The 18,615-nt window shown below is 41.6% G+C and overlaps 1 protein-coding gene across 2 annotated transcripts in view; it reads right to left on the minus strand.

The window, feature by feature from the left end:
- eif2ak4 (eukaryotic translation initiation factor 2 alpha kinase 4) overlaps nt 1-18,615 on the minus strand; it is a 158,014-nt gene that overhangs the window by 121,229 nt on the left and 18,170 nt on the right. For both annotated transcript variants that reach the window (XM_063053324.1, XM_063053315.1), the window contains exons 5-11: nt 14,595-14,675; nt 11,383-11,546; nt 10,332-10,447; nt 10,059-10,216; nt 5,044-5,579; nt 2,053-2,168; nt 982-1,142 (exon numbers count right to left, since the gene is read on the minus strand). In XM_063053324.1, the coding sequence (XP_062909394.1) occupies nt 982-1,142; nt 2,053-2,168; nt 5,044-5,579; nt 10,059-10,216; nt 10,332-10,447; nt 11,383-11,546; nt 14,595-14,675 (1,332 nt within the window). The remainder of the gene's footprint in view (nt 1-981; nt 1,143-2,052; nt 2,169-5,043; nt 5,580-10,058; nt 10,217-10,331; nt 10,448-11,382; nt 11,547-14,594; nt 14,676-18,615) is intronic.

The following is an 18,615-nucleotide window of genomic DNA, read 5'->3' on the forward strand; positions in this document are numbered from 1 at the left end:
GGACTGTAGGGGGAAGGGGCAGAGGCCCTATAAAGAAGGTGGGGGGAGGGTGGGAAGGAGAAGGCTGGTCAGTTCCAGGTGAAAAACCAGTGAGGGGAAAGATAAAGGGGTGGGGGAGGGGAGGCAGGGAGGTGATAGGCAGGAAAGGTGAAGAAAGAATACGGGAAAACACAATGGGTAATAGAAGGAGACGGAACCATGAGGGAGGTGATAGGCAGCTGGGGGAGGGGGCAGAGTGACATAGGGATAGGGGAAGGGAGGGGGAGGGAATTACCGGCTGAGTTCCTCCAGCGTGTTTGAGTGTTGCTTTGACCCCAGCATCTGCAGAGTATTTTGTGCTTATCCATAGGAAGAAGTTAGTCCTGACGAAGGGTCTTGGCCCAAAACGCCAACTGTGCTTCTTCCTACGGATGCTGTCTGGCCTGCTGTGTTCCACCAGCATTTTGTGTGTTTTGATAAAAGAAACAGAAGATCGGTTTGGACAAGAAAGTTCAGAGAAGATTGAAAACCAGTTTAGTTGTTTGGCTCCTTTTCATTCCCTCATGCAGTTACTCCACAAAGGCAAAATCAAAACAAACTGCAGGAAGAACCAAGTGGGCCAAGCAGCATCTATAGAGGCAAAGACACTGTCAATATTTCAGGCTCCCGACCCGAAATATCAACCTTCTGTGAATGCTGCTGAGCCCACTGAGTTCTTCAAGCAGTTTGTTCTTTGCTCCAGATCTCCTGCCTCTCGTCTCTACTCCAAAAGTCAGCTCATTGCCTGGAGGAGGCTGAGCAATTTTAAAACTGCACTGTTTTCATTTTTAACACAGGTGACTAGCTACTTGGTTTTGCCTTCGTGGAGTAACTGCATGAGGGAATGAGAGGACAGATTAGCTATAAATATCACATGTTAAGTAATATTCAGAAAACAATTTCAGTAATGAATTTAAAAGTACAGAAACATTTCAAAAATTTGTTACTCTCTCTTAAAATTACCTTGATGACAGCTCCAAAGGCACCTTTCCCCAGAAGTTGCAGCTCCTCAAACTCACTGTAATAATGTGAGTGTTGCTTTTGGACGTCTGTGTAGAGTGAAGCTTTCAGAAGCTGGCTACTTGGGACAACAGTTTCTGCACAGTCCACTCCTCCAGCCAAACCTGATAAAAGAGCAGTCTATCATATTAATTTGTTTGTTATGTGTCCTGTTGTATGACGTGGGTGATCATGGTCTTTCCATGACCATGATTGTTCTTGGCAAATTTTTCTATAGAAGTGGTTTGCCATTGCCTTCTTCTGGGCAATGTTTTTACAAGACAAGTGATCCCAGCCATTATCAATACTCCTCAGAGACTGTCTGCTTGGTGTCAGATCACATTAATAGGGTGTGCATGATAATAGTTAAGGGAAAATTTGCCATCACATATAGTCAAATATCGAACCAAGATCATCACCACCTGTACTTGTAATTAGACTGATCCTACTCTTTGAGGAAACTAAACTCTAACAAAGGTGCGTGGTGTAAGCAAGCAGAGCTGGAAATGGAGAACAAATCATTGAGTGTTGCAAAATACATAATTCAACTTGATTTCCCATCCTTCAGAAAGTAATGAAAGAAAAGCAGTAATTAAGATTTTGCTCACAACCTCAAGCTTCAGAGAAGACAGTAATCAAAGACTGGAACATGAAGATAAATGGGAACAGTTGGAGCAGAGAGTACAACATTGAGACAAAAACACTTATTACTCATAGCACAATGTCCATGTAAAAACTGGGTTTAACTTTTGTAAAAATTGTGTACAATTCAGTATAACTTAAGTTTATGTTGTACATGCTGCTCATGTGATGCTACGTGCCTGTGTTAGTGCTGCATGTAAATTTTTCATTGCACACATGCAGACATATGACGACAAAACTCAATTCTTATCGAGTATTTATTCCCCAAGTCAATTATTTAGATCTGCTCCAATTCAAAGACATTCCAGGCACTGGCCTCTGATGTTGCTGTCTCTGGTTACCGGACTAAAGGATGAACAACAATGTGCAGTTTGTTGATTTTGGTCCACTTACCTTCTGGACTTTCTTCGTTGCCACAGGAAGGAGCACGTGGAACTGGGGGCTTGATAAAGGAATGCTGAAGCAGCTGATGCGGGTTCCAGCGTGCTTTGTCCTCCAAACATACACACCTACAATACAAGCCACATTCTGAGAGACGGTTGGTCTCAACATCTACGTAATTCAGTCATTAACAGTTACAGATGCAAAGGACTGCAGACGTTGTTTGTAAAAAAAAAAGTAACAAACTGCAGGGGGAGCTCAGCAAGTCAAGCAGCATCTGTTGAGAGAAACAGACAGTTGATTTTTCGGGTTACGATCCCTGATGTGGACCGGTTGACTGAAAAGTTGCACTTTAAATCTGGGTCAAGGACTGAAAAATGAGATGAAGAACGCTATGTAACAAAACATGGTCAGTAAAGCACTGTTATTGATTTGTGAACACATCCATTATACCATGAATGAGTACAAGGCTCTGCCTGTGATTCCATACATCTCTATGTAGGGATTTATCCTGATAAAGCAGAGGGAAGAGGAGGGTGGGAGGGGAGGGGTGCAGCATGGGTAGCGAGAGTGCAAGGCAGGCAGAAAGCGGGGGCACGGGCGAGAGAGGGCGAGAGAGCGAGGGCACAAGAGAAAGTGATAAAGCGAGGGTGAGGGAGAGGGAGAAAAAGCAATGTCCTAAAGCATACTTCCCTCTCTCTGCTACCCCTATCCAATCCCCCCCTCACAGGTGCCACCTAACCCAATGAGGGTCCCAGTACCTGATGTTCTTATTTCCAGCTTTTGCTTTTCATTGTCTGTTCATCTCTATGCTCTATACTCTACACCCTCGATCGTACACAGTCAGGTTCAAGAAGGGAGAAGTCAGCATTCAACTACTGCTGTCAATAACCATCTACAAAGTGCTTCCACCCTCTAACATTCTCCTGGATATTGCTACCATCCATGCAGTAGAGTTCAAAGTTGAGTTAGCTGCTTTCAGACAGAGTAACAGATGAACATGTAATTGGTCGCTGTTGGTGTTGGGAAATAAATAATTTAGAATCATATTTCTGTTAGTTATGCTTCCCGCCTTTCACTAAAGGTGAACTGCTTTGCTTTCACTGTCAATCATCAATTCACCAAATCAGGATCATTACGGTGCCAGCTCCACGTGGTAGGTCATGGATTCAAAAGCCACAGAACAGATAATCTTGCTGGCTCCTGATGAAACACCGAATCCCCAATAATTGTGTTTCCTGCTGTTTACAGAAACAGAGTGATAGAGCTTGGAAATGGGTGCTGATCCAACTGAACTTTAACCCTTTCAAACAGAGGTTCCCAACGACCCACAGAAACGTAGAAAACCTGCTGCACAATACAGGCCCTTCGGCCCACAATGCTGTGCCGAACGTGTACTTACTTTAGAAATTACCTAGGGTTACCCATAGCCCTCTATTTTTGTAAGCTCCATGTACCTGTCCAGGAGTCTTTAAAAAGACCCTATCACATCCGCCTCTAGCGTCGCCAGCAGCCCATTCCACGCACTCACCACTCTACGTAAAAAAAACTTAACCCTGACATCTCCTCTGTACCTACTTCTAAGCACCTTAAAGCTGTCCCCTCTCGTGTTAGCCATTTCAGCCTTGGGAAAAAGCCTCTGACTATCCACATGATCAATATCTCTCATCATCTTGTACACCTCCATCAGGTCACCTCTCATCCTCCGTCGCTCCAAGGAGAAAAGGCCAAGTTCACTCAACCTATTCTCATAAGGCATGCTCCCCTATCCAGGCAACATCCCTGTAAATCTCCTCTGCACTCTTTCTATAGTTTCCAGATCCATTCTTTAGTGAAGTGACCAGAACTGAACACAGTACTCCAAGTGGAGTCTGACCAAGGTCCTATATAGCTGTAACATTACCTCTCGGCTCTTGAACTCAATCCCACATTGATGAAGGCCAATGCATTGTATGTCTTCTTAACCACACAGTCAACCTGCGCAAAGCTTTCAGTGTCCTATGGACTCGGATCCCAAGATCCCTCTGATCCTCCACACTGCCAAGAGTCTTACCATTAATACTATATTCTGCCATCATATTTGACCTACCAAAATGAACCATCTCACACTTATCTGGGTTGAACTCCATCTGCCACTTCTCAGCCCAGTTTTGCATCCTATCGATGCCCAGCTGCAACCTCTGACAGCCCTCTACACTATCCATAACACTCCTAACTTTTGTGTCATCAGCAAATTTACTAACCCATCCCTCAACTTCCTCATCCAGGTCATTTATAAAAAATCAGGAAGAGAAGGGCGTCCATTCTACACCATCTAAAGCAGATTCTCTCTACTAATTTCAATTAGGTGTCATTTTATCCTACATTGCCACAAAAACTACACTTCGAAAACGGCCCCATGTACTTTAATGCATCTGAAGAGGGACAAGTTGCTACTTAAGCACAAATATCAGATTTCATTCACGTTCCTACGAGTAAGATGCAGGCAGGTTATTTATCTTTTACAGCAAAAGCCACATGATGTACTTCCTCAGCAGTGGCTATAATCGTCCATCTAAGCTCCCAGTCATCCAAAACAAAACAAATACATTTCTACTGAGGTATTAATGTGGCAAAGATCTGACAGAAAAAACTCCAACAAATGGCATTTCAACTATTGCTCTGAAATGGATGAAGCTTGCTCATGCCCAGTAGGGTGCATCTAACAGCTGGTTCCCAACCTTTTTTATGCCATGGACCCTTACCATTCATGGAACCCAGGTTGGGAACCCCTGCAAGAAGCAGAAAATTCCAGTCCACATGGGGATAGGATGACTCCACCAGTGCAAAGCTTGTACCTTACGACTTGCATCAGCACCTCCATAGCAGTGGTGGGGGGGGGGGGGGAGAATCAGACAGGATTTGCATTTCTGTTCATAACCCGTGTCACATTAGGCATCAAATGATCCATTTACCATCAACTGGGGAGGGAGAGCTGGAAGAAACTGGTAACATTCAACTTACTTGTTAAGGAAATCCTGGAAGTTACTGGGCAGGTTGTTTGGCACAGTTATTGGGTATTCCTTCACAACTGCCCCCTGGCTAAGAGCCAACAAGAGGAGGCCCAGCCTCCAGACATCCCCCTTTTTTCCACTCTTGTAAGGCAGAGCATTCTCACTGAATCGCACTTTCGTCTGCTCAAACACATCCTCCTTGCATATGTCTGCCAGCCTCTTAGAGATGCTGTAATCTGTCAGTTTCACATTGCCTTTGTTGTCCACCAGAACACTGGAGGCATCAAGCACCTTGTGCACCACTGAGTTACTGTGGAGGTAGTCCAAGGCTGTCAGCAGCTGCACTGCATAATGCTGGAGCTGGTCGACTGCAACTGGGGTCCCTTTGCTCAGAACCTCGGAGAGGCTGGAGCCATTGATGTATTCCACAAGCAGACTGACCACAATGGAGTTCTCCTGCTCCTTACAGCACATCGCCATGTAATGTACCAGATTCTCGTGGCTCAGTTTCAACAGGGAACTAAACTCAGTTTCTGCACCTTGAATCTGGAAAAGAAAACATGATGATTCTAACAGGCAGCATGTTAAATGCACCAAACTTACTTCGGCACCACAATCCCGCCAACAACCCACCAAAGACCCTGTCCAAGAAACGGATGACTGCAAATCCCTGCATTTCCAATTAGCCATTTAGGAGTGGGGAGGGCAGAGAGGCATGCCCCTCTCATCTTCTTTCTCCCCACCCTCCCTTTCTCCTTTCCTCTCAGCCCACTTCTGTGACAGCTCAGTACCCAATGGTCTTGTGTTTCTTCCTTTCTGACAATCTATCACCATTCAGATCATTTGGATAATTATCTGCCTTTCTGTTTTTAGAACCAAAGTGCCTAACCTCACATTTACCCATAACTTTGAAGAAAGGGAGGGGGTGGGAAATGTAGCCCTTAGAAAGACTGCAGTGAAAAGCCAGAGAGGTGATCAGGGCAGATCCAAAGGATGGAGCAGTGCCTGAAAATGAAGAGTAGAACTGGCATTATCTGTTATCATGGAGGCCAGAAAGGCAAGTAGGTCTTGAGAAGTTTGGTGAGACAGAGCTCAGGAGATAATTTGAGACAAGAGAGACAGATGCAAATTCAGAACTGGAGACAGAGAGAGTATTACAGACGTTGGTAAACTAGAGGAATTCAGGATGTAAGCTAAGACAGTTGAATGGATGGTCAGTGAAAATGAAGGTCATTACTTTCCCAAAGGCTTGGATGGGAAGACGGGAAGGCGGCAAGGGCAGGCAAGAAGAATTTGAGAAAGTACTAGTTGTGGAGAAAATTTAGCAGTAATAACTGATAAAAATAATGAATTTCAAGGAGAGTTTGAGAAGAGGGTGATAAGAGTGATAGGGATTAAGCACCAGAAGGTATGATGATCAATGATGGAAGTGTGGTTGCACAACAAATCATAAACAACGGGAACAAATTATGGTATTGCTTTGCACTGTTGTAACTATATGTTATAATTATGTGGTTTTGTCAGTTTTAGTCTTGGTTTGTCCTGTGTTTCCTTGTGATATCATTCTAGAGGAACATTGTATCATTTTTTAATGCATGCATTTCTAAATGACAATAAACGAGGACTGAGTGTCCTCATAATCTAATCCACAACTGTAATTCTGTATTGTACACAAGCTGACTAACCCAGCCATCCACGTTTTCATCCAGGTTATTTAAATACATCACAAACAGCTGAGATGTCAGTATGGATCCCTAAGGAACACTAGTCACACAAATCCAGCCAGAATAAGTCCCATCATCTACTACCCCCCATCTTCTATGGGCAAACCAGCTCTGAATCCAAACAGCCAAGTCCTGGTGAATCCCCTGGATCTTAATTTTCTAGATGAACCTCCCATAAGGGATCATATCAAACTCCTTTCTAAAATCCACATCCACAGCTCTACCGTCATCACCTCCTCGAAAAATCCAATCAAGTTAGTAAGAAATGACTTGCCTCATTCAAAGCTATGTTGACTGTCCCCAATTTACCATGCCTTTCCAAATATACGTAAATCCTATTCCTAAGAATCTCCCTCCAATAGCTTTTAGTCTCACTGATTTAGACTCACAGATCTCTAGATTATCACCATTTCCTTTGATGAATAACAGATCGTCATCAGATACCCGTCAGTCCTCCAGGACCTCTCCAGTAGCTAGAGGCATGAAGATCCTGGTCAAGGTCCCAGCAACCTCATCTCTTGCTTCTTTCAATATCCTGGGGTATGTCCCATCAGGTCCTGGGGACTTATCCACCTTAATGTTCCTTAAGATAACCCAGTACTACCTTCTTATATCAGAATGCCCAAGCACATTAGCACACTCATCTCATTATATTTCACATTCTTGGTCTTGGTAAATGCTAATACAAAATATTCATTTAAGATCTCGTCCACATTCTCTGCCTCCAAGCACATGTCCCCTCCTTTATCTTCTCTAGGTCTTTCTTTGCTCATCCTAGCTCTAAATCCCTTCTGGAGTTATTTTCCAGCTTTTTAAAAAAATATAATTCTCAAGGGCTCCATTTAATATTAGTTTCCTAAATCTTACATATACTTATATTCTTAACTAAATTCACCAGTAGTCTTAACATCTCACTGGAATATATTTGTCCTGTATGCTGTACAGTTGGTATTTAAACAACCTCCACATATCAGATCCTGAAATGTTCAAAAACAACTATCTCCAATTTGCCCTGTTCCAATTTAATACACTCCTGCAAGGACTAAACTTATCTAAAGCTATCCTAAAAATTTTAAAGTTGGGGTCACTATTCCATAACTGTTCTACCACTGAAAGGTCATCAACTGGCCAGGCTTACTTCTCAACACCAGATCTAGTCTGGACCCTGCTGGATGCACCTAACATATTCTCCTCTCTCTAAACCTCTTACACTAAGGATGTGTGTGTGTGTGTGTGTGTGTGTGTGTGTGTGCGCCCTTAACTCCTGGTGGAGTCGTAGGGGTGCTGTCATGACAAGCTTTTGGTCTGCTCATCGTACGGCGTGTCTTGGGCATCTGAAACGTGACAGAGCCCATCCTTCTCAGATTTTTTTTTTACGAGGTCGAGTTATTAGCTCGACACTCAACCCAGGCACGGATGGAGAGCGTGCAAGGGAGCCGGCCGGATTCGAACTCTCGCCCTGAAGTTCAGCGCTGATACCACTATGCCACCAGCCAGCTTCAACTAAGGATGTCCCGGTCTATATTAAGAAAAATGAAGTCACCCCAGAACAGCATGCCTGTGGTTCACGCACATTTTCCCAATCTGTATGCATATCTGTCCCTCAGTGCCCTATGGCCCATGAACTGGGGGGGGGGGGTGATCTATAGGATAGCCCCATCAGTGATTACATCTTTGTTATTTTTGAGTTCTATCCATATAGACACAGAGAATGAGCCTCCATTGTGTCCCCTGAGTGCAGACGTGACATTATCCCTAATTAATAGTGCAACTCCACCCCCTCAACTGCCCTCAGTCCTGATTTACCTGAAGAAGCTGCAAGACAAGTTCAATAGGTAACAAAGCTTCTCATAAAAAGAGCTGCATAATCTCACAAACCACAGATGGGATCAAAGCTCTGTAGTCTTTTTACACATAATCATGAATAAGACTGAAGAAGCACACAGCAATCCAGAGGAGCCTACTCTAAGAACATGTCTATCTTCAGTGCTGGCAGAGAAAGGAGCTCTTGCAACCACGTGCAAGAAGAAAGAATACTGCAGCCCATCGTCATCTATTGAACAGCAACTAGGAACGGGAACAAACACTGCCCTTGCCAGCAACCCAACAAGCCATCTAGAAAAGAAAGTGACAAAGCTTCCATGTGCTCCTTACAAGTTATGAAGGAGATGTGAAGCAGCAGAGATTATTTTTATTTTCAATTTTTTTATTAATTACTTGCATAGACAAATACAAAATACATTATGATATTATGGAAACAGAAAAAATAGCAGAGCAAATTTCAAGAACACCATTTTTATTTTTGCTTACAGTATGATAGTTCAACAGCACTTTTATTTTTTATTTTATTTACTTATTAAGATACAGCGTGGAATAGTTCCCTCCGGCCCTTTGAACCACACTGCCCAGAAACCCCGATTTAACCCCAGCCGAATCATGGGATAATTTACAATGACCCAATTAGCCTACCAGCTTACTGTCGTCCAGTTACAAGATGCTCAGGATAAAAACACCAGGAGCATGAGGTACTTCCACTTGAGTCCTTCAGTTTCAGAGACCACAGATGCAGGTCACACTGGTGCAATTGACCACAACGAGTAATAGTGCAAGTCTAGCCAATGTGTAAAGGACTTAGGAGTCAGAAAAATCTGTAATTCTCAATGACGTTGGGGGGGGGGGGGTGTGGAATGGTAGAGCTTACTCCAAGTAAAGAGACAAAAGGACCGGATGAGAGTCAAAGGATGCTTGTGGTATGAAAAATGGAAAATAGTGTAAGATGATCTCATCAACATAAAACAGGAGGCAAAAAAGCAAGCAAGAGCCAATGGACAAAAGGATTCTTCGGGACGAGAGGAGAATAAGTTCAGAGAAGAGAGAGAGCCACATTATTGGAGGTGAACACCATATTCTCCTTGCATGAGGGAAATGGAAACATTACTGAGGAACGCTCCCTTTAGAACACACTCGGCAAGCATACAATTTACAAGAGATTTCCCTACTGTGTTTTAAGTGTTCGCCTCTGTCAGGCAAGCCAGTTGCTTGGCCTTCATTTGAAGAGATTGTCCATGTGATACCAAAGAGTCAGAAATTAGATGAGTTTGTCTAGATTATTTTGTCAAGGCACAATTAATCAAAACTGAGAATGTGAATCACTACCAGCTAAAATTATACACTTGACTCGCAGTCTGTGTTCCAGTCCTAAATCTTTAGACCAGTGCCTCCCAACAAACTTGCCACTTTCTGACAAAAATGATAATTAACACCAAATCAGAAGTTGTCCCTTAGAAATCAACATTAATACCTTTTTTTTGCATTCTTCAATCTTGTCCTTCTCCTCACTGGTGAGAAACTTGCCCATCTTCTTCTGCCATTGAAGAACCCACTCATAGATCATCACAAAATTTCCTGTCAACTCTTCGAAAGCATTGTAAACTGATCGGCTCAGATTTTCACTCTCACCTAGCACACAAAGATGAACAAGCCACTTACATCTCTCAATAACATCAAGCTCCAGATATCCAAACGCTCATGAGGATAGTGAGTTTAACATGCAGACACTAAAAACGTCCCTCACCAACAAATCTTCCCAAGTGTACGGTAAACGCTCTGGTTGATCCTGTGTTAAAGTGTATCACTTTGTGCAGTTTAGAACCGTCTTCATTGCTGCATACAGAAATCTGGCGTTCTCGCCTATAAATTGAAAAATAATTTACATTATACTGTTTAATACTAATGGAATTGTTTTTATTAATCAGTTTTAACATAGCAAAATAATTTTCACAGCAGCATTATCAGTCTAATTTGAAAATAGAACCCTCACAATCAAAGCTTAGCCAATATGATAGATTTTAAGAAGAGATGAGAGGGAAGGTTTAGAAAGGGATGAGAAAGATTCACTATTTTCTAAATGGTGAGAAGACCTGTGCAGGAACAAGACTGCGAAGGATCACACATAAGAATCACTTAAATAAAATCAGTGGAGAGTTTTTAAAAAAAAAATTCCTTCCAACTTGCAGACGTCTGTCTAATGGACATCCTGTACATAAAGCATCTCGGCCGACAAAGGAGCTAGTGGAACTCACAGGGTCAGTCAGCATACATGGAGGGAAATAGACAATCGACATTTTGGGTCAGGACCCCTTCACCATGAAACCAGCAAGATGGATTCGCTGGATGCTTCTGGCTGTAGTCATCTTCTGCCAGGTGGGAACAAAGCACCTCCACATGCCTTCTCTCCACACCAGCACCCTCTACCCATCTGCCAAGCCTCAACAACCAGGGTCTGTGTCGAGCAAAGCAGAGCCGGGACTCTCAGCGTCAGTGAGGCCAGTTGGCACTGTTCTTCCGATGCCTGCTCACTCTCCTGTCACAGTTGTGATCCTCTCCCACACACTGTTTCCATTCATTTCCAACCCCCAAACAATTCTCAGGAACAAAATCCTGGGGACTGCCTGTAATCTAAAAGCTGGTGGAATATTGATATTCATCTCAGTGGTTGTGAGCGATGCTGCCTTTATATGCATTTAACATTTCATTCTACAATTCCAATGCCCTCTAGAAGATTACTAAATAGGAAAACAAAAAAATTATATTTAATTCTAATTAAGTAGCTATAATGCTCATACTTGGAGCGGCCGTTGGAACTTGCTCGGCGACGACTGTTCCCTCCTTTTTTGTGATCGACTCGGTCCATCGTGTTGTTGTTCAAACTGGCAGAAGGCTGCTGGTTTAAAGCAGGAATTCTGGAAGTGTTAACTGGAAAGATCTCTTGGGCACTTTCCAACCTTTCCTAGGGTGTGGGGAAAGAAGGAAAGCAAAAGTGGAAGATTACATTCACACACGTTTGAGCATTACATTTGGCTTAAGTGGGAAGCTAAATCATTAAAATATTTAGGAATAACCCTGCCGAAGGATCTTTCAACACTGTCACAGGTAAATTATGGGCCATTAATCTCAGAGATAAAAGCAGATATGCATAGATGGAATCTTATCCCCTTTTTAAGTTTAAATTCAAGGATAAATACTATAAAAATGAATATTCTTCTTCGGTTATTGTATCTGTTCCGTACTTTACCTGTGGAGGTGGATGATAATCAATTCAGGGAATGGGACAAATGGATTTCCCGCTTCATTTGGCAAGGAAAGAAACCTAGAATTCGATATAACACCTTACAGTTGGGGAAGGAAGGAGGAGGTATGGTTCTTCCTTGCCTGAGAAATTATTTTTATGCCTCACAGATAACCCCTCTGTTATATTGGTGTAATAGGGAATATAAGGCTAGATGGAAGGAAATAGAATTTGGATTGGTAGACAGTTTTCCTCTGCAGGCCTCAATAGCTGACAAAGAATTGATGGCCCAGTTGGAAAAATTTAAAAACAGTTGGATAAATCTTACATTAAAAGTATGGCAGAAGGTGGTTAATTCATGTGGAATTAATAACATGTTAAAACTCTTTAGATGGTGTGCATATGATACCGAATTCCTTCCCAACAGAGGAGATAAAAGATTTGAGTTATGGATAAAGAAAGGTCTTACAACCTACCTCTCATTTATAGATAAAAGAGTATTACAAAGTTTCCAAATCCTGCAGGACAAACATGGCCTAGAACATAATGACTTTTTTAGGTACCTTCAAGTACGAAACTATGTTAACCAGAGTTGTAGATATACAGACCTATCAACAGTAGAATTAGAATTTTTCAAGATTCTGAATTCGGCTTGCAGTTCAATACCTAGTAAATCAGTTTCTCGAGTATATAATGCACTCGCCCATGCTAAAAATGTAAATACACTGTATATTAAAGAGAAGTGGGAGAAAGAAGCGGGGTTGGTACTTTCAGAGGAGGCTTGGGGGAAAATCTGCAGCTTTCAACGGTCTTCGACTAATTCTTTGACTTGGAGAGAACATTGTTGGAAAAACATTATAAGATACTTCAAGACCCCATATCAGGAAAAATATAAAGATACAAACGTGACGTGTTGGAGAAGGTGCGGCTCCAAGGAGGCAAATCATTTTCATATTTTCTGGGATTGCCCTAAATTAAGTCTATATTGGGAAGGTATTCATAGAACATTAGTTAAGGTACTTAGGTCCCAGATACCTCTGAACTTTGAGACGCTCTATTTGGGGCATGTATTGCTTCTTGAACAGAAGGAAGATATAAAGTTGCTGCAGGCCCTCTTAGCGGCAAGTAAGAAATCAATCACTAGAAAGTGGCTAAATCCAATACCACCTACATTAGAAGATTGGCACGAAATTATCTTGGAAATATTTAAAATGGAAAAGTTGACTTATTCCCTGAGAATTCAAAAAGAAAAATTTTATCAAATCTGGATAAATGGATTGTATATATAACCCCAATGCGAGCAGACTTTAGATGACTCTCCTAATGATTTATACTGCTCTTCTCATCAACACAGTAATATTGCTAACGTAAGCACCCCTAGTCTAAATGTCTTTTTTTTTGTTTTCTTTTGGAAAATAGAGAATTAACACAAGTAAAGGGAAAGATTTGGGAAAGGGATAAAAAATGGAAAAATTAAGTAAATAAGTACATAGGGATTGGATAATTATGTCTGCGGGCAGGAGCAAGCATGAACAAATTAGGATATAAACACCTACAATGGTTGTTACATAGGCTTATATACAACATTTTGGACCAGTGGAAATGGTCCAGAAGAGTTATATGGAAACTATTATTACCATTTTTCTGAACAACTAATACCATTACTTAGCCTAATAGATTAGAATTACCACAGTACATAATTATTTATTTAAGTGTTTAATTTCCTTTTATATCATCTCAATGTGTACCTAAGAATGTATAAATAATTATAGTTTTATACATATAAAAAAATGGAAAAGGTTATATGTGTGAAAAAGTACATGATATTTGTGAATTCCTTATCCAAATAAAAATAAAATTTTTTTAAAAAAGAGCATTACATTTGGTCTCAGCATCCTTCCAGAATATAAGCAGCAGGAGTAGACCTTTCAGACCCTTCAGCCTGTCACAGCATTCAATCTGTAGAGTTACATGGCCATTTTACATCCTTGCCATTGACCACAACCTCTAATTGTAAATGTTTCAAACAGAAATTAACCTGCAAGCTGGAATGCTCCACTTGAAAATGTTTGCTTTTGAGGACTTAGCTGTTGGCCTTTTGTCACCCAAGATTTCTGCCCATTAAGCTTCAGCCGTCCTTTTCGTGCAACCCTTCAAAAGTTCTAAATTGGTTTTATATTGCCTCCCCATTCTGAAATAACGCATTAATATCTTTAAATTTAATCTGCAAACCAATTATTTCATCCCTTCTTTTACATCCACCTCAATTCTGCCACTGTCCTTCTCACTTTTACTACACTTCCTTCCTTTCAGGAATTACATTCTTTGTATACGTTAATGTAGCCGGCCGGTGGTGTAGAGGCATCAGCACCGGATTTCAAGGTGAATGGTCGGGAGTTCGAATCCAGCTGGCTCCTTCCACACTTTCCATTGTACTAGGTTGAGCGTTGAGCTAGCAACACGGCCTTGTAAAAAAACAGTAATTGCTACAGAAATGGCAAAAATGCGCAAAAAGGAACAATATATCAATGTATATCAATACCCATCCAAGTGGGACACCGATGCTTATTTTCCGACAACACAAAAAACATTTTCAGCCTCAGGTAAGATTATGCAGGCACTTTTTCTTAATTCTGCCAAATCTATTCTCCGCACTTCCACAAATGCCTTGTGCACATCAGCTCTCCATGATCTCATCAGGAACTAGATGAAGATTTACATCTCATCGTCTTGTGTATCAGAGGTCTGAGGAGACACATTCCTACAAACCTGCTTGGCCAATTGATCCAGTTTCTTTGCATCTTTCTTTTCTTCTTCTCGCCTCTGTATTTCTTCAAGGATTTCACGTTGCTTCAAAAACAGTAAGAATTTAATATTACATTAAAATATCATTAAACTATTTAAAGCTATATGCAAAAAGCAAAATATAGGGGAACTCAGCAGGTCAGGCAGCATCTGCGGAGCAAAACGAGCAATCCACATTTCAGATTTGGAATCCCTCCAGCAGCTCGTTTTTTGCATCCGCAGCCTTTTGTATCTCCAGGATTCTAAAAGGCAGCTAATTTTGCAGCTGAAAAATGAAAAGCAAGCATACCTCAGAGGAGAAACAAGAGAAAATCTGCAGATGCTGGAAATTCAAACGAAACACACAAAATGCAAAGTTTTGGTCTTTTGATAGATTAATACCTTGAACATAGGAGCCATGCTTAGGATATTTTAAAAAGATAACAATATTGGCAGTATGATTGGCTGTGAGAAAGGAATGTTTCAGTTGCAGGGGAATACTAATGGACGGGTATTTGGACAATAAATTTGCAAATGGAACTCAAAGGAATGAACAGTAAGTGGTAAAATATTGCAATGTAGTGGAACATGGGAATGGATTCCTAAAGGTAGCATGGTAGATGAATTACTAATTGGTCCATGCACAGAATATTAAAGCAGGCAATCATTGCAGAAAAGCAGTAAGAACATAAGATATAGGAGCAGAATTAGGTCATTCAGTCCATCAAGAATGTTCCTCCATTTCATCATTGGTGACCTAATTTCCCTCTCAACACCAACCTCCTGCTTTCTCCCCGTATCCCTTCATGCCCTGACCAATCAAGAATCTATCAACCTCTGCCTTAAATATACGTTTGTACATAAAGACTTGGCCTCCACAGCTGTGGCAGAGAAATCCAAAGATTCTCCACTCTCCGGCTAAAGAAAATCCTCTTTATTATCTCAATTCTATAAGGACATCCCTCTATTCTGAGGCTGTGTCCTCTGGTCTTAGACTGTCTCACCATGGGAAACATCCTCTCCACATTCACTATATCAAGGCCTTTCACAATACGATAGGTTTCAATGAGGTCACCCCTCATTCTTCTGAATTCTAGTGAATACAGTCCCAGAGCCATCAAATGCTCCTCATATGACAAGCCATTCAATCCTGGAGTCATTTTTGTGAATTTCCTTTGAACTTTCTCCAGTTTCACTACATCCTTTCTAAGATAAGGGGCCCAAAACTGCTCACAATAGTCCAAGTGAGGCCTTATCAATGCTTTATAAAGTCTCACATTACATGCATGCTTTTATATTCTAGTCCTCTTGAAATGAATGCTAACATTGCATTTACCTTCTTCACCACTAACTCAACCTGCAACCTACAAGGACTCCCAAGAACCTTTGTACGTCAGTTTTTGTATTTTCTCTCCATTTAGAAAATAGTTAACCCTTTCATTTCTTCTGCCAATGTGCATGACCGTACACTTCCCTACACTGTTTTCGATCTGCCATTTCTTTACGTATTCTCCTAATCTGTCCAGGTACTTCTGTAGCCTCTCTACTTCCTCAAACCTACCTGCCCCTCCACCAACCTTCATATCATCTGCAAACTTTGCAAAAAAGCCATCAATTCCTTCATCCAAATCATGTGTCCCAACACAGAACACCATTTGTCATCAGTAGCCAGTCAGAAAAGGCTCCTTCTATTTCCACTCTTTGCCTCCTGCAAATCAGCCACTTCTTTATCAATGCAAAAATCTTTCCCATAATACCATGGGCTCGTAGCTTGTTAAGCAGCTTCATGTGTGGCATCTTGTCAAATGCCTTCTGAAAATCCAAGTACACAACATCAACCGATTCTCCTTTGTCTATCCTGCTTGTTACTTCTTCAAAGAATTCCAACAGATTTCTCAGTAAGATTTTCCCTTGAGGAATCCATGCTGACTAGTCTATTTTATCATCCTTAACAATCGACTCCAGCATCTTCCCAATCACTGAGGTCAGACTAACTGGCCTATAATTTCCTTTTTTCTGCCTCTCTCTCTTCCTGAAGAGTGAAGTGACATTTGTAGTTTTTCAGTCTTCTGGAACCATTCCAGAATCTAGTGATCCTTGAAAGATCATTACTAATACTTCCACAATCTATACCATCTGATCCAAGTGACTGATCTGCCTTACAGCAGATAGAACCATAGAACATTACAGCATGGAAACAAGCCTTTTGGCCCTTCTTGGCTGTGCCAAACCATTTTTCTGCCTAGTCCCACTGACCTGCACCTGGACCATATCCCTCCATACACCTCTCATCCATGTACCTGTCCAAGTTTTTCTAAAATTTTAAAAGTGAGCCCGTATTTACCACTTCATCCGGCAGCTCATTCCACACTCCCACCACTCTGTGTGAAGAAGCCCCCCCCCCATGTTCCCTTTAAACTTTTCCCCCTTCACCCTTAACCTATGTTCTCTGGTTTTTTTCTCCCCTAGCCTCAATGGAAAAAGCCTGCTTACATTCACTCTATCTGTACCCATCATAATTTTATATACCTCTATCAAATTTCCCCTCATTCTTTGACACTCCAGGGAATAAAGTCCTAACCTATTCAACCTTTCTCTGTAACTGAGTTTCTCAAGTCCCGGCAACATCCTTGTAAACCTTCTCTGCACTCTTTCAACCTTATTAATATCCTTCCTGTAATTTGATGACCAAAACTGCACACAATACTCCAAATTCGGCCTCACCAATGCCTTATACAACCTCACCATAACATTCCAACTCTTATACTCAATACTTTGATTAATAAAGGCCAATGAACCAAAAGCTCTCTTTACGACCCTAACTACCTATGACGCCACTTTTAGGGAATTTTGTATCTGTATTCCCAGATCCCTCTGTTCTACTGCACTCCTCAGTGCCTTACCATTTACCTTGTATGTTCTACCTTGGTTTGTCCTTCCAAAGTGCAATACCTCACACTTGTCTGTATTAAACTCCATCTGCCATTTTTCAGCCCATTTTCCCAGCTGGTCCAAATCTCTCTGCAAGCTTTGAAAACCTTCCTCACTGTCCACTACACCTCCAATCTTTGTATCATCAGCAAATTTGCTGATCCAATTTACCACATTGTCATTCAGATCATTGATATAGATGACAAATAACAATGGACCCAGCACTGATCCCTGTGGCACACCACTAGTCACAGGCCTCCATTCAGAGAAGCAATCCTCCACTACCACTCTCTGGCTTCTTCCATTGAGCCAATTGTCTAATCCAATTTACTACCTCTCTATGTATACCTAGCGAGTGAATCTTCCTAACTAACCTCCCATGCGGGACCTTGTCAAAGGCCTTACTGAAGTCCATGTAGACAACATCCACTGCCTTCCCTTCATCCACTTTCCTAGTAACCTCCTCGAAAAACTCTAATAGATTGGATAAACATGACCTACCACACACAAAGCCATGTTGAATCTCCCTAATAAGTCCCTGTCTATCCAAATGCTTGTAGATTCTGTCTCTTAGTACTCCTTCCAATAACTTACCTACTACCAACGTTAAACTTACCGGCCTATAATTTCCCAGACTACTTTTAGAGCCTTTTTTGAACAATGGAACAACATGAGCTCCAATCCTCCGGCACCTCACCCATAGATACCGACATTTTAAGTATATCTGCAATTTCAACACTAGTCTCCTTCAAGGTCCGAGGGAATACCCTGTCAGGTCCTGGGGATTTATCTACTCTGATTTGCCTCAAGATAGCAAGCACCTCCTCCTCTTCAATCTGTACAGTTTCCAAGATCTCACTACTTGTTTCCCTTATTTCCATACACTCCATGCCAGTTTCCTTAGTAAATACAGACGCAAAAAAACCCATTTAAGATCTCCCCCATTTCTTTTGATTCCATAGCCGACCACTCTGATCTTCAGAGGACCAATTTTATCCCTTACTATCCTTTTGCTCTTAATATACCTGTAGAAGCTCTTTGGATTATCCTTCACCTTGACTGCCAAAGCAACCTC

This window comes from Mobula hypostoma, chromosome 1, assembly GCF_963921235.1.
Source record: "Mobula hypostoma chromosome 1, sMobHyp1.1, whole genome shotgun sequence".
In the NCBI taxonomy this organism is placed as follows: Eukaryota; Metazoa; Chordata; class Chondrichthyes; order Myliobatiformes; family Myliobatidae; genus Mobula; species Mobula hypostoma.